The sequence below is a fragment of the Oryzias latipes genome, chromosome 5 (assembly GCF_053564925.1).
Source record: "Oryzias latipes strain Hd-rR chromosome 5, Olatipes_Hd-rR_3.1".
Lineage (NCBI taxonomy): Eukaryota > Metazoa > Chordata > Actinopteri > Beloniformes > Adrianichthyidae > Oryzias > Oryzias latipes.
In genome coordinates, this window is record NC_136241.1 from 29,805,265 (window position 1) to 29,833,211 (window position 27,947).

The 27,947-nt window shown below is 38.6% G+C and overlaps 4 protein-coding genes across 5 annotated transcripts; 2 read left to right on the forward strand and 2 right to left on the reverse strand.

Annotated features, from left to right (window-relative positions):
- Positions 1-135: 135 nt before the first annotated feature.
- si:ch1073-456m8.1 (uncharacterized) lies at positions 136-5,179 on the forward strand. Its single transcript, XM_004069241.5, has 6 exons — positions 136-406; positions 672-749; positions 1,211-1,249; positions 1,581-1,742; positions 1,879-1,962; positions 2,944-5,179. The coding sequence occupies exons 1-6, from the start codon at positions 308-310 to the stop codon at positions 3,481-3,483; spliced, it is 1,002 nt and encodes a 333-aa protein (XP_004069289.1). The 5' UTR covers positions 136-307; the 3' UTR covers positions 3,484-5,179.
- Positions 5,180-5,628: 449 nt separating this feature from the next.
- avil (advillin) lies at positions 5,629-15,037 on the reverse strand. Of its 2 annotated transcripts, none has more exons than XM_078947614.1 (20): positions 14,926-15,037; positions 14,387-14,486; positions 14,198-14,272; positions 13,883-14,079; positions 13,694-13,802; positions 13,498-13,608; positions 11,881-12,086; positions 11,725-11,803; positions 11,558-11,656; positions 11,329-11,482; positions 11,145-11,245; positions 9,336-9,473; positions 9,091-9,249; positions 8,833-9,012; positions 7,228-7,385; positions 6,989-7,133; positions 6,706-6,894; positions 6,557-6,625; positions 6,147-6,251; positions 5,629-5,929 (listed from the first exon to the last, which is right to left on the reverse strand). In XM_078947614.1, exons 2-20 carry the CDS (start codon positions 14,444-14,446, stop codon positions 5,816-5,818), a joined length of 2,448 nt encoding a protein of 815 aa, XP_078803740.1. In that variant the 5' UTR covers positions 14,447-14,486; positions 14,926-15,037; the 3' UTR covers positions 5,629-5,815. The 2 variants fall into 2 exon arrangements, with proteins under 2 accessions (XP_078803740.1, XP_011473740.1); XM_011475438.3 differs by having other exon boundaries at positions 6,147-6,254.
- A 3,182-nt stretch (positions 15,038-18,219) lies between these two features.
- olfml3b (olfactomedin-like 3b) lies at positions 18,220-23,110 on the forward strand. Its single transcript, XM_004069116.5, has 3 exons — positions 18,220-18,422; positions 19,130-19,415; positions 20,859-23,110. The coding sequence occupies exons 1-3, from the start codon at positions 18,324-18,326 to the stop codon at positions 21,641-21,643; spliced, it is 1,170 nt and encodes a 389-aa protein (XP_004069164.1). The 5' UTR covers positions 18,220-18,323; the 3' UTR covers positions 21,644-23,110.
- A 199-nt stretch (positions 23,111-23,309) lies between these two features.
- cdk2 (cyclin dependent kinase 2) lies at positions 23,310-27,490 on the reverse strand. The gene is made up of 7 exons (XM_020703479.3): positions 26,995-27,490; positions 26,333-26,410; positions 26,115-26,235; positions 25,867-26,037; positions 25,505-25,606; positions 25,221-25,424; positions 23,310-23,996 (listed from the first exon to the last, which is right to left on the reverse strand). Exons 1-7 carry the CDS (start codon positions 27,108-27,110, stop codon positions 23,892-23,894), a joined length of 897 nt encoding a protein of 298 aa, XP_020559138.2. The 5' UTR covers positions 27,111-27,490; the 3' UTR covers positions 23,310-23,891.
- Between the last annotated feature and the right edge of the window lie 457 nt (positions 27,491-27,947).

A 27,947-nucleotide genomic window follows, 5' to 3' on the forward strand; every position in this document is an offset into this window, starting at 1 on the left:
CTTTCGCCAATAATTATTATTATTGTGGAAGTGCGCCTCGTGACGTTTTCTATCACGTCTTGGAGCGTGACATCTTCTGCGAAAAACAAACCAAACCAAACCCCCCACAAAAATAGAGAAGAACAAACGATCTTTGATTCTGTCAGTGGGGCGGGATCAGAATGGTTTGGCCCATACCGCTCTCCGTAGATCTGGGCCTGGGCGTCGTTCGGATCGTCTGCTCCTGCTGCGTAGGAGCCAAATCACTTCAGCAGCTCGTCTTGTTGGCGTTCAGTTCTTCAACTAAAACCAAATATAAACTATAATCATGTGTTCTGTTACTTTAGAAAACAACGGTTCTCCAAAGAAACGGATGCTGTCCCGGGGAATGAGTGAAGATGAGTCACTCCGGAGCATTATAAAAGAGGTGAGATGACAAAAAAAAAAAAAAAAAAAAGAAAAACACAAAAATGGCGTAAAAATAATGTTGAACGTTTTAGCTAAAATTCAAATCTTACTTTACACTGTTTATAACACATTGGTAGTGTTTTATAAATTGTTTATTACTTAACAAAAGCTCGCTAAAAAAAGTGTTGACTTCATCTCCACTTCCCCATGATTAGCTGAGTTTGCATCATCATCCTGTGTTGTTGTGACTAAACGTAAGCTAAGCTAGCTGCCTCCCTCCTCAGAGCGAGGCTCCATCCTCCAGGCGCCTGACACGCAGCGACAGCCGGGGAGGCACCCTGAGGAGGAAGACCGACACCCAGGTACTAATCAGACGGCTCTCAAGTCCAGACATTCAAGTTGGTCCGGATTTTTTATTAACATGTCACCGCTGCAAAACAAATAAAAAGTCCCGAAAACACGTTGCTGCAGCTCCTAAATGTTCCTCTGTGTACATTTAACAGTACCTGTTTTCTAAACAACATTTTTTTCTTTTCAAAAAAGGGTTACATCTGTAGTTTTATGTTTAATTGCTGTAGCTTCACATAAATGGTTTTAATTAAAATAAAAAAATGCAGCAAAATTATTAAAACTATTTTAAAGTTTGATATGAAAATATGAGAAAATACAACAACAAACCTTAATTTTTGTAAGTGTTTTTTTTACTTAAATAGTAATCCTCATTTAAGTACAGTTTTTTTATTTATTTATTTATTTATTTATTTATTTATTTATTGCATTTTACTGTCAATTAACTTGAGTTTTTCTTATGTATGATTTTAAGCATTTGGACCAGGCCCTCCTGATGGGACTGCCTGAAATGGTAACTATCTCCTGTTGTCCTTGCTTTTCTTATCGTTGTATAAAATAATAAATCTGGTTGTCACAACAGCTCTGGGGATCAGGCATCAGGTGCCAAAAAAAGGAAGAATTGAAATGTGCAAAAAACATTACATCTTATTATATGCACTATAGCCAGAAAAAAGAAATACCAGAACTACAAAAGGAATAGCACATTGAATGTTTTGTCAGAAAAAAAAACTTAATCTGAAAGTTCATGTGTAAATAGTCACCGCTTTGCACATGAAAAGACGGCGTTGACTCCCACACGAGTCCTCTGCTCGCACTAAACCCAACCTGTCTCTGGGGTGTAGCTGGAACTGCAGGCCAACTATGAAGAGGCGGTGCAGGAGATGCGTGGGATGGAGGTGGAGCGAGAGGCCCTGTTGTTTCAGGTGGATGTGCTGCAGGACGAGCTGGAGGGAGTGGAAGAGCTGCTGGCCGAAGCCCAGAGAGAAGCAGGACAGGCCAGCTCGGTAAATTGAGGCTTCATTGAAGCAGCTGTTGCTGCTGAGTCCTAAAGCATCTCGTTTTGTGAAGTTCATTGTTTGTAACGGCAAACAAAGAAACTGTAGTTCCCTTCATAATGCTGGTGTCTGTTTCCTTGTGTAGAAGCTGGAACAAGAAAGAGAGGCCAACAGGAAACTGGAGAGCCTGCTTTGTTCTCTAAAGCAGGAGGTGGAGAGATTAAAAGAGGTAAAAAAGGGAACCAAAAGGAGAAGTTGTGTGTTGCATTACAGAAGAAGTAAAAATGATTTTTTTTTCTGTTCAGATGAAAGCTGATTTTTAAAAGTTGCTCCCTCTGTCCATTGAAATGCACTTTAGAGCTGAGTGAGAAGCAGACGTTGAAAAAGTTCAGCCTCAAAGAACAAACTTAGAATGGGAAATGTTTGTCTGACGTGTTTATACAGACCACAGATTAAAGGCACATTTAAGATAAGCTTTTTTTTTTTTTATACAGAAAAATATTTTGTTGTGGACACCAATGTTTAGTGCTGACAAAACACTTCATAATTTATCAAAATAAAAGCACTTGGAATTCGCCATAGAGCAACTTGTATGTGAGGAACAGCTGTAGTGCCTAATACTCCGATACTTTCATAAAGTATATTTTAAACAATTGTATTCATGAGAGGTGTGTATTAGTGTTCATAAAAAGTTTTTTTTTTTAATCAAAAGTAAAAAAATTGATATATACTCACACTGGGCATGTGACCGGCGCGTTTAGCCCATGGTGTTCACACTGGACGAGCAGGGCGGGGCTTCTTCATCTTTTCCTGGTACAAAATATCGAAGCGGTGCAAATTTCACGAATCTTGCTCCAGACCTTTTCTTTCACAACGCTATTACGATGTATGAAAGACTTGATGTCATAGAATTCCGACTGAGTAATTTTTCAGTTATGACCAATTTTCAAATGGTTGGCCCTTCCATAGATTAAAAGGGACGACATCCATACGTTGTTTTGTACATTGAGCCTGAAAACAGTCGTAGAAAAAGAGTTTGGGAGTTGCCAGGAGGAGTGAACGTAGCCCGCCAGTCTAGTAACAGATTAGGATATATCGTACAATATTATTGTATTGTGATGCTTAACGTATCGCCAGATTCTTGCCCTACAAAGACTATCGATGTCTGGTCTAAGGTGCCTTATGTTGATATTATTCCATCTGTTTCCAGGAGAGAAAGAACCAAACCGCTCCAGTGAACGGGATTGAACCATCCGAACAGGAATGCCAAACGAGTAACAACACGATGACGGTAATTCAAAGTGAAAACGATCATTTGTTGTGCGAAGCCTGCGGCGTCAAAATTAGAAGTGGAGTTCTGGAAGCCTCCGAGAAACTGGGAGAAGAAGTCGTTCCAGGAAGTGCTGGAGCGGCCCCGGCGAAGCTGCAGAGGCTGGCCAGCCAGCCCTTTACCCACGCTCCTTCTCTTGCTCTGGTCGACCCGACCTCTGTGGACGGGGTCCTTCAGCGGCCCTACAGAAACCACACGGAGGACAGGCGGGACCCCTCCCCCGACAGGAACGACTCGGACAGCATCAGCGCCTACGAAGACGCGTCTGCTGACACTCCCGAGCACGAGAGGGCGCTAGCTGCCGGCAGCGAGTTGTTCAACGATTTAGAGGATACAAAGACAAAAGCAACTGACAGTGATTTGAATGAAAGTGGCGAAACTCAGGGTCCCAGAAGCCCTGACAGCTGCATTTTGTCTTAATTTCACCTTCTGTTGACCCCAAGAAAAGTTATGGTGGTTTGGTGACATTTGATCTGTTTTATAGCCAGTTTATTATTATTTTCTAAAATTATAAGTGTAGATTTATCAACCTTTCAAGCAAAATTGCCAAACATTTGCCTTTTTGGGGCTCGAATACCCATATTTTCCCACACTTTCAGGGGAAAAACACTGATATTTCTATTTTTTTAATTTATTTTGAACACGATTAGACAAAATCATCAAAAGATTAATTGGATATACAAAGTACTATTTTTCCAATCAGTAAAATATGCCAGTCTAAACATACAAAATAAATCTTTTACATTTTGTTTTTAACTGCCTACTTTCATATCAGCTGCCAAGTTTTCCCTTTAAGCCTGCCTTAATTTTGTGTGTGGATAAATAGGGATAATTTTTTTTCTATTATCAGGTGTTTTGGGTTGTCTAACGCTGTTCTGTGTGCACGTCAAGATTTATCTATGTCCAAAATACAATGAGTTATGTCCTAAGTCAGGTACTGGCTTTTTTTTAATCAAAAAAATCATTCAAAAAGTTGAAAATCTTGTTTACTTGAAGCAGATTTGTTATATTTTACACTGATCTTTGCAAGGCATGAGAAAACACATTTCCCTCAAGCAAAAATCGTATTTTTCTACAGCCGTCTTGCGTTTTTTTTTTTTTTTGCTCTGAAACTGTATCAAAATTGAGCGCATTTGCACTTTTTTTTTTCAATTGTGGCATAAATGTTTCTGTACATTTAGCTGCAACATTCCTTCTCAGAACCAAAAACTTGCTGATTTGCTGCAGAGTGATTCTGTTTGCACAATTTTTTTAGTAAAACTTTCTGAAATGTAGTGTTTTTCAATGTCTGACTGCTGTAAACACTTTATATCTGATCACATTGTTTTTTTTATCTTAATTTTTTGAGTTCTAAAGTTTTGGAAACATTTCACCTCATCTTTGATCATTTGCATGAGTACATATACATATCTGTATCATGCACATATAAACTTTTGCACGCAACACATTTATCTGTGAGTAATACCTCTAAGTCACGTACTGCAGAAATGGAAGCTTTTTGAAGAAAAAACATTTTGGTTTAGACTCATTTCTCACTGGTAAAATTCTAAGAAATATGTAACATTTTCACCCCATCGAGGTATATTTAAATGACTTGTTTTATAAAAATGCTTTCAGTTGAATCGTATCTGGAACCAGCTGGGTTTATTCTAACATTTTGTTGTTAAAAACTGTTTGTTTATGACCAGTTTTGCCTTTAAATCTCATTTTTGTCTTTCCAGCTTCATGCTAAATAACTTGGTCAAAGTTGTGTTTGCCAACAAGATGTTAGAAAGTTCATGTTTGCTAAAATGACTTTTGCTGTTAAACAGGATTTTTTTGGATGGCACCACATGACTAACATCCTGCAAGCTTCAACAGCTCAAAGGGATTTCATCTGTCTATGTTTAAAGGTTACAGTTGAATGCAGCAGACTTTTTAAAGAGTTGATTGTGCAATCAGATTGTTTTGTTTTAACTGAATTTTTTTAAGCAGCAAAGAAAAAGGGTGTTTTTTTACTGTATCTGAGTGTGTTTTTGACTGTTTTAACTTTGTTTTTTCACTTTCTATAAGCTTTGAGGTGTTCTACTGTAAAAGTGGATGATTCATATCATAAAAGGAGCTTTTAGCGCAGGCATCGGTTAGTTTGTCATTTGTACTGCGTCTTTTCATGAAATTAAACCTTCAGTAGCGGCTTTATGCTGTTTGACATTTAAAAATAAGTGCAGAAATAAGCACATCTTAAGTTAAAAAAAAATGACGAATCAATGATAAAAACTAAGAAATAAATTACTTAAATTAACTTTTTTGACAGTTGTAGAAAAAATGAAATTGATGACAAAAATAATGAAGGTATTTTGAGCTTTATTAAACCTTCATCATAAGATGCTTTTGCTCAGTTTGCCCAGCAGATGGCAAAGTAGTCCTCTGTTCATGCCGCTCCTATTATCCTAAATAAAACCAAAAATATTCAATATTCTATGCCATAATAGTCATTTCACTGCATGGGATCCCTATGGCAAAAAGTCAGAGCAGAAACCTGTGTATTTCACCTGCATCTTTGATAGTTTTCTAATGACTAAAAGGTTTTTTGGTCACTTAAAACCATTTATATTTATTTCAGAGAGAAACAGATATTTGTAAGAAAACAGAGAACATGATAAATAGTGTCATATAAGAAAAAATCTGGAAATGGTTTGTGAAGAAAAGAACTTTGGCCTGTGATTTGGAAAAACAAACATCACAGCATTTTAACAGTAAAAATATTTGCACATCAAAACAAGCCTTTCTCCTTCTTCAGTTTGAGTTGCTTCCATTGTGGCAGCCTCACAAAGTCATCTTTGCTGATCCCAAACACGTTAAAGAAGTCACCATCAGAGAGGTATTTCTGAGGAAAAAGCAGGTCATAAAGTTAAGTTGTGCTTCTTTTTCTCTCATTATGTGTTTTTGTGCAGAAGTATTAGCTTACGTTTTGCAACTTTAGCATTTCAGAACAAAAATTGTGAATAAAAATCCAGGAAAGTTGTGATTTTTCTGAGCATAAATATTCAAAATAAAACTTAAAGTAAACATGAAGGTTTACAGAAATAAACACACATACGCACCTCTTTCACTGCAGGATCAACAGCAGCAGGCAGCTCGCTTGCTTGCTTGTTGACCAACATGTCAGCAGGGAAAGACTGATATTCCCTCTCGACCGTCTTCTGCTCCTGCTGCATCACAAAAAAGCAAAGTTCATAAATCATTGTCAAAAGTTTTTAAAAATTCTGTCAAAGAAAACACAAAGAGGTGCATATTTTAGTTTTAAGTAGTAAAACAACAGAAGGCTGTTGTGGAAAATGTGGAACTTAAATCTACATTATTGACCTTGTCAGAGAAAAGTTTTCTTTTCTGGTCTTAAACTATATACCAGTTCATACTTTAAATAGTTAAATTCTGAGTTCTGATAGCTCTTATCAATATTAAAGCACAGTTTCTTTTGAATATGTTTGGAAATTTTAGAAAATGTCAGTACAGGTTTGATGTCCACTGGTAATGCCACATCTCCCAGTTCTCTCTTCATTTCTTCATAGCTTTTTCCACTCTGAAATACAAACGCAATCATTTTGAACCGTTTAGTTGTCAGAAAAAGTTCATCTTAGTTAAATATTTTGTGAAACCTACGCTCCATTTGAAGGGATCCCATGCAGTGAACCAGCCAGTGAAGGTGGGAGGTTCGAAGCCCTGCTTGATCATTATGATGGGGGTATCTGGATCTCTGTCACCTGGGTGGGTGCGCAGGTACTCTTGGCTTGTGGCCACGGATTCTTTGCGCTCTATCTCATTGGCGTCTTTACCAACCCAGAGAAACACCTGACAAGCACAATGAAAAAGTGGTATTCAACTAACTTAAACAAAACACATGTTTCCATTGTTTGGCATAAAAAGTTTTCTTGCCTAAACGTACCTGGTCCCAGGTGTCTAGTAACATGACATCATCTTCGTTGAGGTCATCCTGGTTAAAGTGAGTGACCTCAGTCACAATGAAACGACCCGTCTTGTTGGAGCATTCAAACAGGCGGGGCTGATAATCCAAAAGCACCTGCTGCAGCCTGCAAGCCAAAAAACGGGCACATCACTACACAGAAGGACACAGAATGGCTGCTGCATAACGGTCCAGATTTCAGCATTCGTGAAATCCCTCACCTTTTGCTGCTGGCGTACGGAGCTTTCCCTCCAAGCAATTCCCAGAACTCCATGGGCTCCTGACCCTCAGCCACAATCTCTTCGGAGCTTCTTTGGGAGTCGAGGCAAATCACAGAGCTCACCTCTTTTGCCATGGCCCTCTCGTCTCCACTCGAGCCCTTGAAACAAAACATATAGTCACTCTCAAATAAAGTCTGTTAGTTTGCAGGAAAAGGCTTAAGGCTGATTCCGTTTCTGAAAACATGACAAGAAATTCACACACTTGATCTGCAAGATTGACGTTCATTTGGTGATTTCGTAAGTCAAAAACTGATTTTAGACAGGCGGAATGCTTTTGTTGTGTTGAATAGCACTGTTATTTAATTCACAAATAGACCAAAGTGAGAGAAAACTTGTAAACTACATCTACAAGTGTTTTGATCTCTTAAGATGAAATGGTCAGATTATTTTTCATAGCAGGACATTAAGATCCACAATTCTGTATTTAAGGGCTTTTATTTTGAAATTACTTGTGAGCCTTTGATATATAGCTACCATTCAAGCAGGTTTGACAGGTCAGACAGGAGCAACTAAATTGTCAAGTTCCACTTTGTATGCAGATCTACACAATTTCTTTGACACATAAGGGCAGCTTTATGAACAGCTTCATGAGCAGCAGAGGGCAGTTCTTGAAAAATAAATTGTGCAGTTTTTGTATTGTGGTTCCTTTAAGTAACAAATTAACATTAACAATTGTGTGTTCCCGATTTTTGAGTAAAATAACACATAGTGGTCCCACTCCAATCATCTTTTAAACTCTTTATAAAGCATTCCCAGTGGTCTTTTAATTAGTATTATGCTGTTTTTAGGCAAAATTTTCAAAAATGTGTCGTTATCTAGGACATTGTTTCTGCACTGTCCTTTCTGTGTGGAGTTTGCACGTTCTCCCCATGCATGATGAATGTTCTTCGAGCACACCGGCTTCCTCTCACAGTCAAGAAACATGCTTCATAGGTTAATTAGTTACTCTAAAGTGTCCCTGGGTGTGCATCATGTGTGAGTGATTATTTGCCCTGCAACAGACTGTACAGAGTTTACCCCGCCTTCCCTCAACAGTAGCCGGGACAGGCTCCAGCAACCCTGTGACCCCGAAAGAGATACAGCAGGTTGAGAAAGTGGATAGATGGATGGATGGATGGATGGATGGTTTCCACAGAGTGGCATTAGGCCATCAGAAATTTGCTGTAGAAAGTTGTGGGTGGGACTGTTGGCACAGAGCAAACCCTGACCCCCTTCCCCTCCCTTTGTTGAGAGCTGTCTGTTTCTCTCCTGCTAGCTTACAACCCCTTCCACCCCCAACCTTACATTAATGGTGCAACAAAATGGTGAGCTATAGTGGAGCTATCTAGCTGTACAGGTTTGAGCCAGATGCCAGCTCGGACGGGGGAAACAAAGACGTACATGGATGTATTTGTCTGCAAGTGGATGATCAGAATGGATCAAAGCAGGGAACTTGGGCTGCACTTGTTCAACACAGAGTCTGAACATCCATGAAACTACATATCTGGAGGATTTGAGACCTGAGCTGAGGATCCATCCTGCTGCGTCAGAAAACTGCACTGTTACCTTTCCACACCACAGATAAATCTGCGTTTGGCTCCTGAGTAAAAAGACGTCATTGGAGTTGAGAGATGCGGCCAGGGCAGGAACTTCGAAGGTTTTTGTGTTGGACAGGTCAGATCCGTGAACCTGGAACAGTCGTACTGGAGGTTCTGGTTCAGAAGCCCCTTTTCTAGATGTGCCCCCCTAAAAAACAGTTCAGGTCAGCAGACATTTATGAGGAGACTTTTTATTTAAATTAAATGAATTAATTACGACTCTTACCTCAAAGATGACCATTTTCCCTTTGAAAAGGGCCATGAAGTGTCTTGGTTCCTTGCCCATTGTTACTCTCACTTGAACTGGTTCATCATTGTACTTCTGATCTAAGGCAACGGCTTGAAATGCACAGGCGGCCAGCTCATCCTGTGTAGCATGTCGCCCCTACAAGATCAACAAACCAAGTAGTTTGATTGCACTGTGGCACAGCGAAACAGCTCCTTACTGTAAAACTCCAATGTCCTGCTCACCTGCCACATGTAGAGCAGGTAGCACTTCTTGTTGTTGACCAAGTAAGTGTAAAGGATCAGGTAACAGTCTCCTCCATAGAAGTATCCGTACCACTGTCTGTCCACAGGGACGGGCTCCAGATTCTCAATCCTCCACACCTGAGTTTGTCCAAAGAAAAAAACTCCAAGTGAGTCTGCTGCTGCACTCCAGCAGGTGAGAACTGTAAACTATTGATGTTTGATGATGGGAAATGATCTAAAGCTGAAAAGAGGTTGTTACAGCCCCTGGCCTTTCATGTGTTCTTTGTATGTGTGTGTGTTTGTTCATCCCCTGAATTACCTGAGAGGTATCCATTTCCCAGCTTGCCCCTGCTGTCGGCATTTGCCTTAAAAGGCTGTGTGAAAGCCTGGTTTTCCTCCTTCCTTGTTCCTTTAGTTTACTATCAGTTTTGACCCGAATTGTTTGGTAGCTCTTGTACCAATTCCTCTTTATGTTTCCTGGATAATTGTTCATTTTATTAGTTGTTAGTATTTTGGGGGGGAGTATTTTTGGTTTGGTTAGTGTACACTGATAAAGACTGAGTTTTACTGTCATGTGTATTCATGTTTGTGCCCTTTAACATATGTCCTCCTGTTTTTTCCCCATCCTTTTCAGTTTTCGTTGGAGTTGTGTTAATTCCGATACCTGTCCAACCAATTAACGACTGTGCTGCCATTTTCTTTTTTTCTTTTTTACCTACAGTAACTCTTACTTTCCCCCTGGGATTGGAATGCAACACAAGTTAAAGGATTAGATCCAAAGTTGAATTTGCGTTATTTTATTTTTCAAGAGGTATTGTGAGATCCAATCAGAAGAAGTTAGTCTTAATGACTTAAAATGTAGGACAAAAGTTCTTGGGCTAGACATGTATATGCGTTCATTTTTTATACGATTTAACCTTTGATTTTGTTTCCATTCAAATGAAATGAAAGTCAAAGTGATCACAATAATGTTTGGGAAAAAAATACTCTTCCTTTACATGTCTTACTTCTATAATTACCAAAAACCCCAATAAGCAAAATCCTTGACTGACCATTTACCAGCTTTCCTGTTTGCTCCTAAAAAAAAAACTGTCATGTTTTTAAAGTTTAAATTTGGTCTTTTAGTTATGATTAAGTCATTTTTAAACAAACTTTAAAAACCTGTCATTTTCAAGGACAGGTGGAGATTGTGGGCGCAGAGCAGGGGCAGAGCTAGAGGGGGCAACTATAGCTCAACAATAGCTTTGCGTACCCCCCCCCCCCCCCCCCCCAATTTTTTAGTCAACATTAGTAGCACTATTGATAAAGATTTTAAAAAATCATCAACACATGCTTCTTAAAGCATTAGCACTAGCACCTCAGCTAAAAGAACTGTTTAATCTAACATCTGATTTTTATGAGTGATTTGTAATGGTCTTCCACTCTGTTATTCTCAATTGCCACCCTTCCAAATTCTTCTGCCCCCATCCTGCCCCCCATATAAAATGTTCTAGCGATCCAGATTCAAGCTCAGACGAGGAAAACAGAGACGTACATGGATCTAGTCGTCTGCAAGCGGTAGATGCATCAGAATGGAGTGGAGCAGGGAACTTGTGGCCCGCCCAGTGTGTTTCAACAAATACAATCTTTTTTTTCAACACCATTTTTTTCATCTGCTCTATATTCACAATGATTTGAAAGTAGAAATATTTGGAAATTAAATTTTGAGCTTAATTTTATCAACATATGCCCATCCTCATAAAAAAAAAAAAAAAAAAAACGCCACAAGAACATATTAAAATGTTATTTGAGTGGGTCGTCAAGAAGTACCTCCACTTGACCGGAGCCATCGTCCACCATCCTCTCCTGCGCAGCAACCTCTGGCATGGCGTGCATGAGAGACGCATCAAATTTCTCTTGTTTGACATGAGCTGCAGCAAAAACAGTCAGAGAAATAAACCGAATGACCACAAGTTGACGAAACTTTCATTTAACCTTATGAAATGACACATACCAACTTTCCCCTTGGTGTTTACTTTCCCCAGGCCTTGAGTCTGGTCTTTGACGGTCCACCTCTGGAAGAGTTGCTTGAAAATGGCTGACTCTGCCCCATCATTCACTGTCTCCACATTCGTGGTGAACGGGTAGTTTTTGGTCTTTATAAAGTCCTGTAGGAGTCAAACGAACACAGCGTTAGAGTCAGAACTCTGTCTGAAACGAGCCAGCACTCTTTCATCACTCACCAAGGCTCTAGCCATCGCAGCTTGCCTTTCAGCTTTGTTTGCCTTCTTTCCTTTCCATACGAAGATCTTGGCTCCTCCTTGGTCCAGAAGGTAGCAGCTCTACAATGATACCACCTTTTGTCATTCCTGTCCACTCAGCTGTCCACATCACTGTTGTCCTAGCTCACCTCATGATCAAGCAGGTCCTGGACCAGCGGACGAGTGGCAACCTCTGTTACCTTCATTTGACCATCAGCATCCGACACACTGCAAACATCCACAGAGTGAATTTGAAGACATGTGAGGTTTACGCTTCTCAGCATCTCTGTTATGGTGCAGCTCACCAATAAAGTGAGAGTTTCCCCATTTGCTCCTGATCAAAGGTTTCATCTGGAGGCCCATCTGTAAGTTTGAAGGTTCTCTCCCCAAGAAAGCTGTTCATGATCTCCATCTCCTGAGGAGATTGTTTCTCCGCTTCGCCCTCAACCGTTCTGACCTCCGCCCGGCCTCCTCGCTCTCTGTCTCGGATGTCTTTGGCCAACAGAAGACCCTGAGATCAGCACGCAGACAAACACAGATTTCCATGTCAGTGTAACAAACAATTAGAGAATTTGTCTTTAAATAAAAGCCTCTCTAAACACAAGCTTTTGCCTTATTAAAGTTATGATGCAGATTTGACATTTTTTTCTTTGCTTTACCTGTATGTATGATTTTAGTGACTGTGGTGCAGAGGTAGACCGGACGATCAGAATATAAAAGGTTTGGATCCCATCCTCCCTGTTTAAACTTGTTTTTAATGTATTTGTAATACATTTTAAGGTGCCACATATAATAATAATTTATTATTATTATTATTATTATTATTATGTAGCCATTTTTTGCAATAATTTTGGATTTTTTTATGAAACTAATGACTGTTTTTTTTTTCCTAAAATCTCGGGATCTCCTTTGGTTTTCTATTATACTAAATTCTATTTCAGTCCACAAACTATTTATGAAAAGACAACCAAGCAAAGAAACAAATCATAAATATGTATGTGACAAATTCCATACTAGCTAATAGACCCGTTAACTCTGATGAGTTTTTTTCAAAGCTCCAGAGATGAAGGTAAAATCAAATCTGAGATTTTGCTGTGTCAACTTGGTTTTATTATAATTTTGTGTTCAGATCAAGTTTGGCTTTTGATTCCTTTTTCTCTCGTTATGATCAGACCATTTCAGATTCACCATTTTCTTTGAAAACCAGTGGACCTTCCTTTTCCTTTTGATTTGCTGATTTTAACTCATAAGACTCATGTTACTCACCTCAAGTCTGAAAAACGTTAAAAATTTTGGTTTCATCTACAGTCAAAAAAAATTGAGCTGAAAACAATGTCAAATGTCATAAATTATGGCAAATGTGTGCCTTTCCTTTCTCCAACTGTGAGGTGGTTTTGGTTGAAAAGAAATGTGAAAATTTGGAGTTGCATCATTGCAGTGGATCTATTACTTTTAACAAAGTAACTCTTAACGTCCTCTGTTGATAATTTTTCCAAACTGTCTGCAAAACTTAGACTTCATGTCAGAAGAACAAAGATAGATTCATGCACATGTTTTTATTGTGCAAATGCTAATATTTGTACACATAACATACAAAAAAAATCTTCAAAAATATAAAATTGACCTCAAACAGATTTGAAAGTTAAAATCCCAGATCAGAATGTATGAGGAGAGCCAGGCAGGGAGAAAGGCACCGGGTCACATATATTAAGTATTTTTGCATGATCTATAATGGATTTGAACCCAGAATCTCTGGATAGAAACTGGTGTAAACTGGACCAATTAGTGGGCTTTGGCTGCTAAATGTTAAATATGGTTAATGTAAAAGCCATCATTGGAAAACTAGATGTTACTAGATCTTACTTTTTCTGTACAATTTCTGTTTCTGCCGCTCTACTCTAATAGTTAAAAAAAAGTCTCACTTTATGTCTTTCTTGTTTGTTACTTTTGGGTCCATTCCACTGAATGATGGTCTTGCCGGTGTCCAACAGAAACACATCACCAAGGTTGAAGCTCTTCCAGCTCAGCTCCACCTAAATACCATTCAAAGAAGTAAATGTTTCTGGGAAAAAAAGGGACTTTCCTTCATTTTCTGTTATGTAACTTTATGAGGCTCACCTCTTGGGCGATCACTCTTTTTTTTCCTTTAACATGGAGCAGTCTCTTAACATCATACGTGTTGGTTTCAACGTGTCTCATTCCTGTGGCGACTCCACCTTTCTTATATCTAAACAGAACAGACATTTCAGCTTCTTTCCATCAGTTTATCACGTTGGGGCTTTCTCTGCCGTTTGATCTATTTCTCACATTATTCCATTTTTGAAGTAGCCTTTGAAAGTGTCAGATTCGTGGTTCTGAACTTCACGGTGTTGAATTGGACTGGAGCCTAAATATTCATCAAGCTGCACAGTATAAACTGCAGCTGCTCCTTGTTCATCCTGAGAGGACTCCGAGCCAATCCAGTAGTGGATATCGTAACTCAAGACGTTCTTCACCTTGTGAGTCTGGAAAGACATGCAAATGAGGAGGAAACTATGGAGAATGATCCAATCTGGAGCTTTAAGACAGAGAACAAGAGATTTTAAAAGAGAAAAGTCTGCAAATAACAATGAATCATCTTACAGACAGCAGCACATAGCAGTCACCCTCATAAAAGTTTCCATGGGTCTTCTCAGAAACCAGAACCAGCTCCATTTTCTGAGGAACAGCACGTCAAAAACATTTTACTTTCAGGTGTGACGACTAAATCTCTCTCTCTCGAGAGAGAGCAAAGATTCTCCATAATGATAATATTTGATCTGCAAAGAACACCTCTACTCTCCAGATTATGATCCCAGGATTGTGAGTGACTGCTTTAAATGTGACCTCCATGTTGTTTGGATCCACAAACCTTCAAGAGCTTTAAGGTTCTCTGTAAAAGAAATTGAGAAACCATGTCACTCTGTTCCACCGCAAAAACAGTCACACAGGAAATAAATCCAAAATTCCTAAAGTTTGAACAATTTCCTTTAAATAAGCAAAAAAAATTAGCTGACAATGAGGTAAGAAAAAGTGTCTCAAAACTTATTTAGAGAAGAAGAATTCTATAATTTTTCTTAAACTAAGATCATTTTACTATTGAAAAACTTTCCTAATAAGATTATATTCTTGCAAGAAATTAAGACTAGTTTTCTTGCAAAAAGGGTTCTTTTGCTTTCTTACGACTCAGTTTTTGCACTGTTATCATACCAAACTGTCCAGATTAAGGGATACGATCTTAAACATTTACCTAAACTGATTCATCATCATTATCAACACTTATTAAACATAACAGAGTTAATAATGATTATTTAAAATAAAACAATACATACCAGTTACTTTTTTTTATTTTAAAAAGGGTAAAGATCCTGGGATTATCCGCCAGCTGACCCTCTCTGATCGCTGGAGCTGTAAAGTCTCGTAAAATATTTGCTTGTGTTTGCATTTGCAGGATATGTGGGGGCACTCTGCCCAATCACAGACCAAGATAGCATCTACTGAAGGCAAATGAGAGTGTCATATTCAAATTCCTACTCATGTGATTATCCCAATCATCTTTTCTGTGTCTATCTTTGTTGTGAGCCCATTTGACTGCTTTTATGCAGGTGACACATTCTCAGAGCTTTGAAAGAACCCACTGTCTGTAGGTAAAACATATGCTTATCGGGTATGAAACCAATGGCTAACGTGCATGCTTGGAAGCATGTTGAATTAGGGTCAAACAAAGGGTCTTAGAGGAGAAATTTATGTTAAAATTCTGACTAAATAAAATAATTACTAAAACACCTTCACACTGAAAGGATTTCCAAACTTTAAACCTTTTAGAGACTCTGAAGCCAAATCCAGGGAAGAAATCCTCTCCAAATACTGAATGATTGTGAAAAATGCGGCAGATTAGGTCTAAAGAAATCCTCTTCTGTTCCAACAACTGCTAAACATTGTTTTTAAAAACAAACCCACAATACACAAAACCATATCTCTAACAGTATTTTTGTCTAGTTTAAATATGGAATTACTCGTCATATAATGCAAAACCAACTAACTTGCTTTAGGGGAATAAATCTGCAATACTTCGTTTATTAATCTGATCTTGAAAATATCTTATTATAAGCAATAAATCTGATCTGTATGGCATAGATCTGAAACAAGTTCTCTTGTATAAACATGTATGTCATAGAGACTTTGAAGATTTAACACTTTTTTGAGCAATACACGCCCATTTTAACACACAATAATTCCAATTGCCAAAACAAATATGCAAATATGACTGGTTTTTTTTCAAATTTCAAGACTGCATTTTTGTCTTAAAAGGGAAGACATCACTAATTATTTTAATTATTTTATTACTTTCTTCAAACACAGAAAACACTGGAAAAACGCTTTTTGTTTACTCTTGAGGAGAAACTAAACATTTTATCTTATATATCTATATCTGCATCAGGAAGAAGGAACTATGAAAAAAACTGAATGTTCAAGATGTAAATTTAAAGTATTTTGTTTGAAAACTTAAAACAGAAAATTTCAGTTAAGCCAATGCACCACAAAAAGGCTTTCAAATGAAAAAATGAGGTGACGTGAGTTAAAGTTCATACCTCAACCTGCCTGTAAAAAGCTCCAACGGGGACCTGTACTTAGGCAAATGCCTGCAAACCTCAGTCATGACAGTCGTTTACAGAAAAACGTTGGCAGTTAGTCCATCAAAGTTTTTTTTATTCAGTTTTTAAAACCTTCTTTCATTTAGGGATATCAGTTAAATAAACTAAAGAATTTGTCTTAATGTTCCCATTCAGACACATTTTAGTCTTTCTGTCAATATGAAAATGTAAAGCAGTTCATTGTTCATGATAGAATAAAAAAAAAAACTGATTTGCTTTGCAAAGTGCGTGTACTACTCTGGCGTACGGGGTGTGGGGACTTTTGGCTCTCATGAAGATAAATGATTCACATCCCGTTTCATAGCAAACCTCTAGGTTACATCATTGATCTCATTGAGAGAAATTCAAAATTCACAACTTTATTTAAATGTTCCAAGTATGGCTCAAACTTTGCAAGAACCCTGAGAATCTAGAACTTATAAAAAACACCAAATACTATTTTACGTAACACACAGTCTCCTTTGTTTGGTTAGTTAAGCATGTAATTAACGTGGAATACCAGAGAACTTGAAAAGAAAGTTCATTCTTTTTCCCTTTCATTTACTCGTCTAACTGCTGTTTTTGTTGTGATTCGGGCATCAACAGAAACACGGATGGAACGCACACACACTTGAACGGATAAGCCGTCTTTTTACTGGGAAAATCACAAAATTATACTTCATGCAGTGTTATGGAAGGTCACACAGAGAAGAAAAGAGCTTGGAAAAGCAGTAATTTAGGTGATGAAGAGCAAAGTCATGCATGCCCTAGGTCTAAAGCAAATATTTACATTTCCTTAAATTGTCATGAAATGCCTATTGTTCTGGTTTTTTCGTTAGGATTAGTCTGGCACGCTGGGACTTCTCCTGGATGCCTTCCTCTCCTCTGAGGTCTCTGCAATGTATTTCTCATTAAGCTCCTATATAAGGTGTGGCTTTCTTGTGGTCCGTGTCTGAGCGTCTCTGAACCTTCCCTGTTTTTGGTTCTCTTCGTTCTGGTTATTAAAACCTTTGCTAAATTGAGGACCTGTTATGTCCTTTCTGTTCCTGTGTTCTTTGTTGGCCAAACCTTCACATAAATTCCTTTGTAAATGATGCTAGATGCTTTTTTGTATTGAAAGAGGAAATCCAAGGAAGAAAAGTTTTTTTTTTTTTTGCATGGTTAATTCCTTTATTTTTTACCTCACACAATCCTTTTTACATCCAAAATGAACAGCAGTGGGGATGACAAGTACATCATCCTTTGAATAACAAAATTGTCTGAAAGTTCCTCTCGTCTGAGTCTGTCTGCTGTTAAAACAAAAGTATATTTCTCTGACATGTTAGCGCCATATGAACCATCTCACGGACCGGCCTCCTGCGGGTGCCCAGCGTCAGGACTAAAGAAGGGGAATCAGCGTTTCAGTCTTACGCTGCTAAAGTTTTCCTCTTTGAATAACTCTGTGTAGGACTTGTGCTATACAAATAAACTTGCCTTGCCTTGCCTTAAAAGGCAACGCTGCGTGTTTCAGAGGAGGAACATTTGCACATCTGTGTGTAGTTTTTGTTTCATTTTTCCCCATCAAGATGACGTTAGAGCGTAAATACAAAGCTGATGGCATTCTGACAGGATTTATTTTAAAATGTTCTCAAGTTACTCAGTTTCTTTAACTTAATGTTCAATAAGTTCCTATTTTTAAATCATAAGATGAGAAGCAAGCATAGATTAAAAGAAAAATTTACGCTGAAGGCTATAAAAAATCATCAACGCTGCATGGATTCTGTTTTTTGGATAGTGTTCCATTGTAATTCCCACCCACTTATATTACCCACTGCATTTAACTGTGTTTGGCTCCTGTGTATCATGGCCAGACAAAGATTTCCAAATGAACCTGAGGAAAGGTTTTCCTTGTGGTGGGAAGACCAGGTGAAGTTTTTTTCTTCCTGACACATCCAGAACCCCTGCCTCCATCTCAACCAGATGGTTCTGGCTCCTCCCTAAATAAAACATTCCAGCCCACTTTCTGGAAATCTGCTGGCTCCTGCGCTGCTTTCTTGTTCCAGTCAAGATTTGAACTCCTCAGTCAGCATTTAGGACGGAGCTGCAAGACATACACCATGAGAGGGCTTCTGGTCTTGCTCTCTTTGGCCTGCTTGGCCAACGCTCAGCACCAGGCGCTCATCGACTACTTAGAAAGGAGGCTGCTTGCCATTGAGGTAAGTTTCTTTCTGCAGAGCTCTGCTCTCCAGATTCCCCCTGAGAGGAAACTTTCAGGGACACGGAAAAGGCAATGGAATGCAGATGGGGGCAAATTCAGGGGAAAATGTTGGATACAGCCCGTTAACATGAGGGTCAGGAGCTTCTTGTTTGCCTTAAGACATGAAAAAACTACTTTAAAGATTTTCACAGACAAAATGTCTGAATTCTATTTGACACATTTGCATAGTTTAAAAGAAAAAAAAAGAAATTATTGTTTTTGTCATCATAATTTGCTTATTTCAACAAACAGTAGAACTTTTATACTAATAAATGATAATTTAAATCCTTTACTGGATAGTATGTGCACCAAACACACACATGTATGGACATGTCTCTTTTTCACTCTACAGACACTGAATCAGATTATACTTATGTTGGCTTTCTTTTTTAACCTGGTTGAAATACAGGTCACTTTTCCTTGTTTGAGATCATTGAAAAATAGCAGTCAGAGTTTGAAGCTCTACTCAATAGAAACATCTGATCAGTGTGTGGATGGCTGCCATGTGTGGCTCGGATTTAACCGATATGGTTGCAGGTCATTGAGGTTTTCTACTGCAGTGTTGCCCTTCAAACATCCCAGATTAAAACCCAAAATCAAGATCTCAGGAGCATTTGAAGACATCAGTCACATCTTAGGCTGAATTTGTCTACTTTCCTACAACAGGATAGGATTTCTCTGTGGCACGAGCAGATCACTCGTTACGCTTCGGAGCTGCGGGAACTGAAGCAGCAAATGGTTTCACAGCTGGAGAATCTGGACAAAGAAAAGGAGACGCTGCGGACCAGTTTGGACAGCATGGGGTCGAGGGTGGACCGGGTCGAGAGAGAACTGGACTACCTGGAAACGCAGAATGGGGCTCAGCCATGTGTGGACGTGGATGACAAGCTGATAGAGCACCAGGTGACTTTGGTCCAGGAGAAGCAGAAGGCCAAATACTTTAAAATGACCGGTGAGAAATCTTTCTCTTCTGAGCAGATCAGCTGTCGGTGCACAGAGCTAAAGCATTTTTACCATCTTAAATTTTTGAGAGGAGCCGTTTCAGTGTAGAGTTTGTATGTCGCCCTCGTGCATATTTGGGTTTTTTCCATGCTCTCTGGCTTCTTCCTACAGTCCAAAAACATCCTTCGTAGGTTAATTGGTGTCTCTTAATCGCCCCCGGGTGTCCATGTGTGTTTGTGGCCCTGCAACAGACTGGCAACCTTTGCCTGAAAGTAGCTGGGTTGGCTCCAGCAACACTGTGTCTCTAAAAGGAATTCAGGGGGTTTTGAATGTAACTCACTAACTAATTTATTATTTACACGTCGAGGACAAAATCAACTGCTATTTTTTATAAAATAAAATGAATAAAATGGACTTTGTGGCAAATATAAGGCTTGATAGATAAATCAACCAATCAATATAAATATGAATAAAAATATGTATAAAAAGCAGTAAAACTACTTTTAGATGCACATTTTTAAGTGACCCTGTTTAAAGGAATTGAGCAACATAACTCTTCTCTTTTCAACTCCCTTCCACCTCCTAAGCACTTTAAATTATAAATCTTACATATAAGACGGCGTTTTGAAAATGCTATTCTGACAGTATGGGAAATATATATATATATATATATATATATATATATATATATATATATATATATATATATATATATATATATATATATATATATATATAAAGAAAACTTTGATTGAGAAGGTATGTCCAAAATTTTGGTCTGTACTGTATATATATATAGGGAAACTTTGTGAAACTTCATAAGAAATGTGTTTTTCCTTTACATTATTACATGATGGAAAACAGAAATAAACTACAAAGATGTACAGAAAAAAAGGCACAGGATTAAGGAAGGGGAACAAAAATGAACACGTTTGGGAAAGTGATGGCATGAAAAATGGATATGAAACTTGAATTCAATAAGGAGAGATCTTAGATGATAACGAAACAGGAATTGAGCGTGAATAGCCCTTGGTCTTAAGCGGTTAAACTTTCGGCCGGGAACACCTTGCATGCTTGGGAAGAGACCCCTGAGCCCAGACTCTGATGCTGAACTGCACCGAATCGAAGAGCCAGGAGGAGAACAGGGCGAAGGTGGGCCGGCGAAATGCCGATAAACAAACTTCTATGAGTTTAAAGGAATTTGATTGTGATTGGCTGTGAAGAGAGTGAACTCTTTAGCCATTTGGCTCAGAGAGATGACTAACTGATGAGTGATGTGAAGAATCAGCAGGCCAGCGTCCCTGAAGATGAGGTAGATCTTCCTTATCGAAATTGGGCCAAAGCTTCACATCAACTACATGATTAAAATCTTTGAATAAAACCTGAAAAATCAACAACAAAAAAGATGAACTCTTTGGTTAACATGTCATATAAGCCCCTCTCTCATCCCCAGACTGTAGCGACATGATCTCCAGCATAAAGGCCATGAAGATCCTGAAGCGAGTCGGTGGTCCAAAGGGAATGTGGACCAGAGACACCAGCGGGGCTTCCAAGAAAGTCTACATCTTCAACGGGACAGCTGAGGACACTGTCAACGTGTTTGCCTCTGTGCAAGACCTAACGCTCTCCCAGGGCTTTTCTCTGTCCTCTGACCTGAAGCTCCCGAGTCCCTGGAGTGGAACAGGACACGTGGTCCACAACAACCAAGTGTATTATGTAAGCCAGGCGGAGGAGATAACGGTGGTCAAATTTGACGCGAGAAATAACTCTGTGACAGACAGTGCAGTGTTTCCGCTGCAGGACCATGTTCCCGTGTACGGCCTGACCTCCGAGACCCTGATGGACCTGGCTGTGGATGAAGAAGGCCTGTGGGCCATCTATGCCACGCGCCAGAACGAGAAGCACATCTCTTTAGCTAAAATGGACGCCAACTCTCTGGGCGTCGAGCAAATGTGGGACACAAGCTGTCCAAGAGAGAACGCAGAGGCGGCTTTTGTTATATGCGGCACCCTCTACGTGGTGTACAACACCATGCAGCCGGGGCGTTCACGGGTGCAGTGCGTGTTTGACGTCAATGACATGGTGACCGCAGAGGAGGCCCCTCTGATTTACTTTCCAAAGCGGTACGGCTCCCACTCCAGTCTGAAGTACAACCCGCAGGAGCAGCTGCTCTACGCCTGGGATGACGGCTACCAGATCCTCTATAAGCTGGCCATGAAAAAGAAACTGGAAATTTGAGGCATCGAATTGAACCGTGTCGGAGTCTTGACAGTTTTTCAATCTGCTGACTATTTCTGACATCAGAATTGTTGATGTTTCCAGGTCTTTTCTGGAATTTTTCTCATTTACAAAAACCTCTGTGAATTCTCTGTATGTTTTTTCATACTCTGTAGTGAATGTTGGATTTTTTTTTCCTGTGTCATAAAGCAAGAGAATAGAATGACTGAATATTTACAATTCCATGTGTTGCCAGTTTCGGCTCCTCCAAGATGTTTTTTTCACGCCATAAATGTCACTGAAGTTACATTCAGCTTTCTTGGGGAGCAAGAACTGTCATTTCTCTGACGCGTGCAACAAAAAAAAGGTTGTTCTTCCTTTTATATGTAATTCATAAGTGTTTCTTTTATTCCTCATTTGTCGATGCAAACAGATGTCTGTCGAGGGTTTCGACCGACGGGTCTTGACGTGAATTCAGTTTTGAGCTGTTTAAAACTTTTGGTCAGTTGAGAATTATGCCATTTATCCGTATTTGACGTAGTTTATGCACAACTATTGCATGAATCTTGCACAGTTGTGCATAATTTTTGCTAGATGCATACCCAAATTAGTGGCCATTTCACACTTGTACCACCGACGAATAACTTTTATGTTGCGTATACAACACAGATATCACGTTCAAATTACATAATTGACGCACGAATCACTAATGAATTGCATTTAACAGCGCAATAATCACGCACGGTTCTTGTTCGTCCTTGATTTACGTGTTCTTTGCGTGATTTATTCGTTCTTCTTCCGTGTTTCAACGCTGTTCATTTTTGATAAAGACCTTCAGGTAAAGTCCACAACTTTTTTCACTTTTTCCACATATATGCATGTGGTTGTGCAAACCGGCCTTTGAATCCAAGAGAATGCCAATAAAAAGACCCCCCCCAAAATGCATCCAGAGGCTGAATGACCAAGATGTTGCAGGAGCATGGCATGCATGGAACAGAAATAAAATCTATGATTCCAGTCAAATGGCTAAATCAGAAGACCATATTTTAAAAACTAAATGTATTTAGTTGTATTTTGTCCTTTCAATAAGTTTTTGTTCAAAACAAAAGGTCTTTCCGACTTTGCTCAGACAACAAAACATGTTTATTTCTACTCCAAATTACACATTTTTAATGATACTTTTTGAATTATTTCTACAGCTGTTTTCAGGCATGTAACAAACATTTACATGTATTTATAACATGTTCATTCAGAATTAAGTGATCTAATGAACATTACACACATTTTGAAGTCAAAGATTGTACATATATCATTTTTAACGGATGCGTATTAAAAGTGTAGTTTTTTAAAATTCTGCTTTTTTATTAAGTTAAAATAAAATGAATAAAGAATCTCATGTTTTGTGCAAAAACTGCTAGCAGGCTAGCAACCACACACTTCCTGTCTAAATGTCTTATTTTAGTGAATAAAGAACAGCAGCATTAATTCCATTTCTGTTTGTGCTTTACTGGTCTTTCTTTATTCTTGTGTGATTCTTCAAGGTTTAGGAAGAACTAATCTGTTTACAGTGATACTGTTTTTTTTATAATGTCATGTTTGGCTGCAAATTCAAAGGGTAAGATTCTGCAGAGTCTTCTCATAATAAAAAAATTAAACGTTTCCACAGAAAACACATTTCACCAGAAACTTTTACTTAAACCAGTTTATTTTTTTTCCAAACTGCATATAAACAATATCTATAAAAATGCTATTTAGGCACTGATAAAATCTCACTTAAGATCCACAAGCATTCAGTTTCATAAAAATTCAAATAACAGAATGTTTGTACATCGGAACTTGAGTTTGGGGAGCGATCCAGGATCCTTCAGAAGCTCATTTCTGTGTTCGGGTGTTCAAAACACCTTAGTTATTTGCATCCCCCCCCCCCCCCCCCCCCCACTTTGTTCAGTCATTTTTAACTCTGCCCAACAGAAAACTTGAACATCCTTAACACAAGATGGGATTGGAATTTAGAGATGTAGAGCAACAGCTTTTACCAAATGAATCCTGAATCCCGATCCAGCTACATGTACGTAGTCAAGAACGAATCATGAAAATTACAGTTGAACCCCCACATAGATTACAACAATGCAGATTAAATAACAGCAACACGTTACTCAATAATCCACCGTCTCCTGCATCGTCTAACTTCCATTTCAGACGGGTAAGTGGTGGAGCAAGGCGGCCTTTATTGCTCAGACTTAATTCCGGCGTGGCGTGCAGATATGCCTCACAGTCGGAGGTTAGGCACGGGCATGGTCACGTCTCGGAAAAAGCGATGTACAAGTGCATTTTTTGCAGAAAGCCTTTTGTTTGGGTCATATTTCAGCATTTCCTGGAGAGAAAGAAATAATGTTTTTTCATGCTTTGAAGTAGTGATCTTAAACACTTTATACATGAATCAATTCTTTACAAGACAAGCTTATCAAATATAATGAACATCAACGCCAAACAATTCAACCTTTTCAGGACCAAAAACAACTTTATCATCAATTTAACAGCAATAAGCAGTTTATATTTATATAAAAGAATTTTTTTTCATGCCTGGCAGTAAAGTCGAGACAAATTTAAGGTCCTTCTTACATGACAGTTATTTTACAAGCACCAGGTCAGAGGTTGAGATACACCAAGTGTGCAGTGATCAAACGAGTTTGGAGAATTGCTTTTTTTAAATTTAATTTAACCTTTATTTTACCAGGAACCTCTTTTTCAAAGGAGACCTGACAAATGTGACATTTATAATGGAAGAAGAAGCCTGGAAGAAATCATATTATTTGTCATATTTTTTAAAAAGGGTCAATTTTTCACACCAGGTACGTTGGTGGTAAGGCTTAGTCACCCGTGGGTTAACCCATCACATTGGTTGTTAACTGTACTAATGACACCGACCGCAAGTTATGTGATAACTCTTGAAATAAATCCTACAAGTTGAGTGGGGGGTCTGTGTGTTTTTGTTTTGTTTGTTATTTTCACACGTTTTTTGCACTGTTTTAATATCATCTTTACCTTACTTTTGTATTTATTTTTTCATTTATTTTGTACGCCTTTGGATCGTTGTAATAAAACATAAAAACTGTTTGTTCTCAAATTTTTTTAGTTACCGGTAATACAAATTAGTAAATTTAAAACCTGAAATTGAGTTTTTGTAAAGTTTCATTGTGAAATTATTGGGATATAATTAAAAATATTCTGCTAAAAAAAAAGAGAGACAGAGAGAAGCCGCGGTTGTACTAAAAAACAAATGTCAAGCATTACCACAAAAACTATTTTAAAGATAAATTATTAGAGAAAAATGGAAAGTAGGAAAAAAAGCTGAAAGGGCACCATCCTAGAAAGGCAAACAAAAAATTTGAAAAGGTTTTTTCAAGTCAATATTTCTGAGCTGCGTTTAAAATATTGTTTTTTTTTTTTCAGTAGACAGAAAAAGTTATAATTTGCATAAGAGAATTTGTCATCCTTTCTAAACTCTACACATAAAAACAATTACTCTTAATTAACGCGTTTGCAGATATTTAACAGGAAAAGAGTAAAACATGTAGCAATCAGAAGAAAATCTCACTCCGAGCAACTCTCTTCCATCTTCGTCTAGAAGCGGAACCACTTTGGATAAATCCTGACGAGCCCATTTGGGGAAGGAGGGCTTGTAGTCGGGCATGGATGTGACTCCGGGCCACGCCGTTTCGTCAGGTGTGCCCAGCGTGCGAAAGATCCTGAATAACTGATCGATCTCAGAGTCTCCGGGAAACAAAGCCCTCCTGGTGATCTGTGAACACAGACCATCAGTTTATTATCAGCGTGCTCCTAATTCTTTATTGAAGTTGGTCTTGGGGTCGAGCGCGTTACCATTTCAGCGAAGATGCACCCCAAACTCCAGACATCGACAGCTGTGGAGTAGTATTTGCAGCCGAGGAGGATTTCTGGGGCTCTGTACCAAAGTGTTACCACCTGAAAGATACCACAAAGAATCAAGAACGACTCTAATGTTTTATTATGTGAACCTGATACAAGACAAGAAAAGGTCTGAATCAGATTTTGAAAGAGCAAAGCTAAGAAAATACATATTTTGGGATTTTATCCTTTAAAATAAACATTTTCTCACTATCCAGCACTAAAAATCCCTGAACCACATTAGAAAAACAAAATCAGCTGTTATCAGATCGATTCGTACCTTGTTACAGATGAAGAAAGGGAGGAGCACACTGTACCTCATGAGTGTAGGTGCGGACCGGCACTCCAAAAGCTCTCGCCAGACCGAAGTCTGCCAGTTTGATCTCACCCTGGGCGTTGATGAGGAGGTTTTGGGGCTTCAGGTCCCGATGAAGAACTCTGTGAGAGTGGCAGAAAGCCAGGCCTTGCAGCAACTGGAAGAGATAACTCTAGAAACACAAGACAGTAAGAACAAGGAATCAGGTCTGGACAGTTTCAGGATCTTCTCTTTAAAGAGGACGCTCACCTTCACCAAAGCCAGCGGGATGCCAGTCACAGAGGAAGAGTCCATGAATTTTTTGAGGTCCTGATGGAGGAACTCAAAAACCAGATAGAGTTTGTTTTCTGTGTGAATCACATCCTGCAACCTGGACAAAAAAAAAAAGTTGGTTTAAAACATAAAATCACACAAAATGGGATTCTTTTGAACAAAATAAACATATTTCTGCATGGTTAAACACTTACTTGACAATATTTGGATGACTGAGTTCTTTAAGAAGTGAAATTTCTCGAATCGCTGTGCTTGGTACGCCCTCTGTTTCTCTGGATTAAAGAAATCACAAATTTAAGGATCAGCGGAGATTGTTTTATGAAGTTAAATGCTTCCTTTGTCCCATTGATAAATTGAATACAATTTTCCTAGTTATTGCACAATAATTCATTTTGATTAAGAATCATTTTAAATTAAAGCAATTTGTTGTGTTTATGATGCTTTTCCAAAACTTTATGGACAAATGCACATGAATTTGTAATCATCACTTTTGATCAATTTATTGACTAATTGTGTTTAGTGTTCCATTACCCCCAAAGGCAAATAGAGATGAATAAAACAGATGGTGAATAGATTTTAAATGTAACTGAGTAGGTTTAATTTGACAGTGAAACCAACCAAACAAGAGCTGAATGCTTTTATTTTGTAACATGTCAGTTTTGTTTCAACTTTGTATTATTATTTACTTTTATTTTTTAGGTCTTTGTACATAGAGTGAATTTAAAATGTTTTGTCTTTTCTGTAATTAATGAAACTGTTTCATGAGGGGACTGGAATTAAGCATTTGAGATAATCTGAATCACAACAAACGCTTCTCAGAGGTTTCAACCAGCAGGAAGAAGAACTTTTCACTTACGTATCCAGTCGGATTTTCTTCAGCGCAACCGTTTCTCCGGTCAGTTTGTTTTTAGCTTTGTAAACCACTCCATACGTCCCTTCTCCGATCTTTTCCACTTTCTGAAACGTATCCATTTCCCACCAGAATCGGACCGGACCTCTTTCTTTGTTTCGGAGCTAACGTCTTCTCGGAGGCTACAAGCATTAAGCAGCGCGGGGACCGACCTACAATTACCCGCTTCTCCGGGTTTCGTCATGCGGTCCAGGCTACAACCAAACCAAGGGGTCCCGTTCGAGGACAAACTCTCTCCGGTCAGAGAGCGGCACACAAAAACGGACAGGTGAACATCTGTCAGGTAGTAACACTAACCCCTAAATTGAGGATTAGCCCGGTGGTTGCTCCGCGGTGGAAAACAACACAACGGCGTTTCCCGCGTTGTGTTGCGGGCGTTCGTTTTTGTGCTCGAGACACACCGTACCGTTCAGAGCAGAAGCAATTTATTATTTTCCCTTTTCTTGAATTTAGCAGTAATTAAAGTCAGTCCTGATATATGGCACTGGTGAAGGTAGACCGCTATGTTTATTGTATTTAATCCAATGATTTTATTGCGAACTGGTGTAATTGGAGAAATGAGTTCCTCGTCTTCCGGCGTATAACGGAATAATAAACAAGCCGCACTCTTTGGTCACATGGTCTACGGCGTAAAGGAACCAGAAAGCTACGTAAAAGCGGTTAAATATGAAGGGAAAAAAGTTTAACGCCCACAAATAATGTGTATTTTTGGAACATTTTTTTTTATCAATGTATACATTTTCATAAATGCATTTATATTCCAATTTAACCATCAGTTAAAAAACAAAAATCAAAGACGGAGATTATTTTTTTTTAATTTTAATAACTTTATTGACAAACATTGCACATACAGAATTTCACACCAAGTGCAAATTATTGAAGTTGCCATGAGGTTGAAT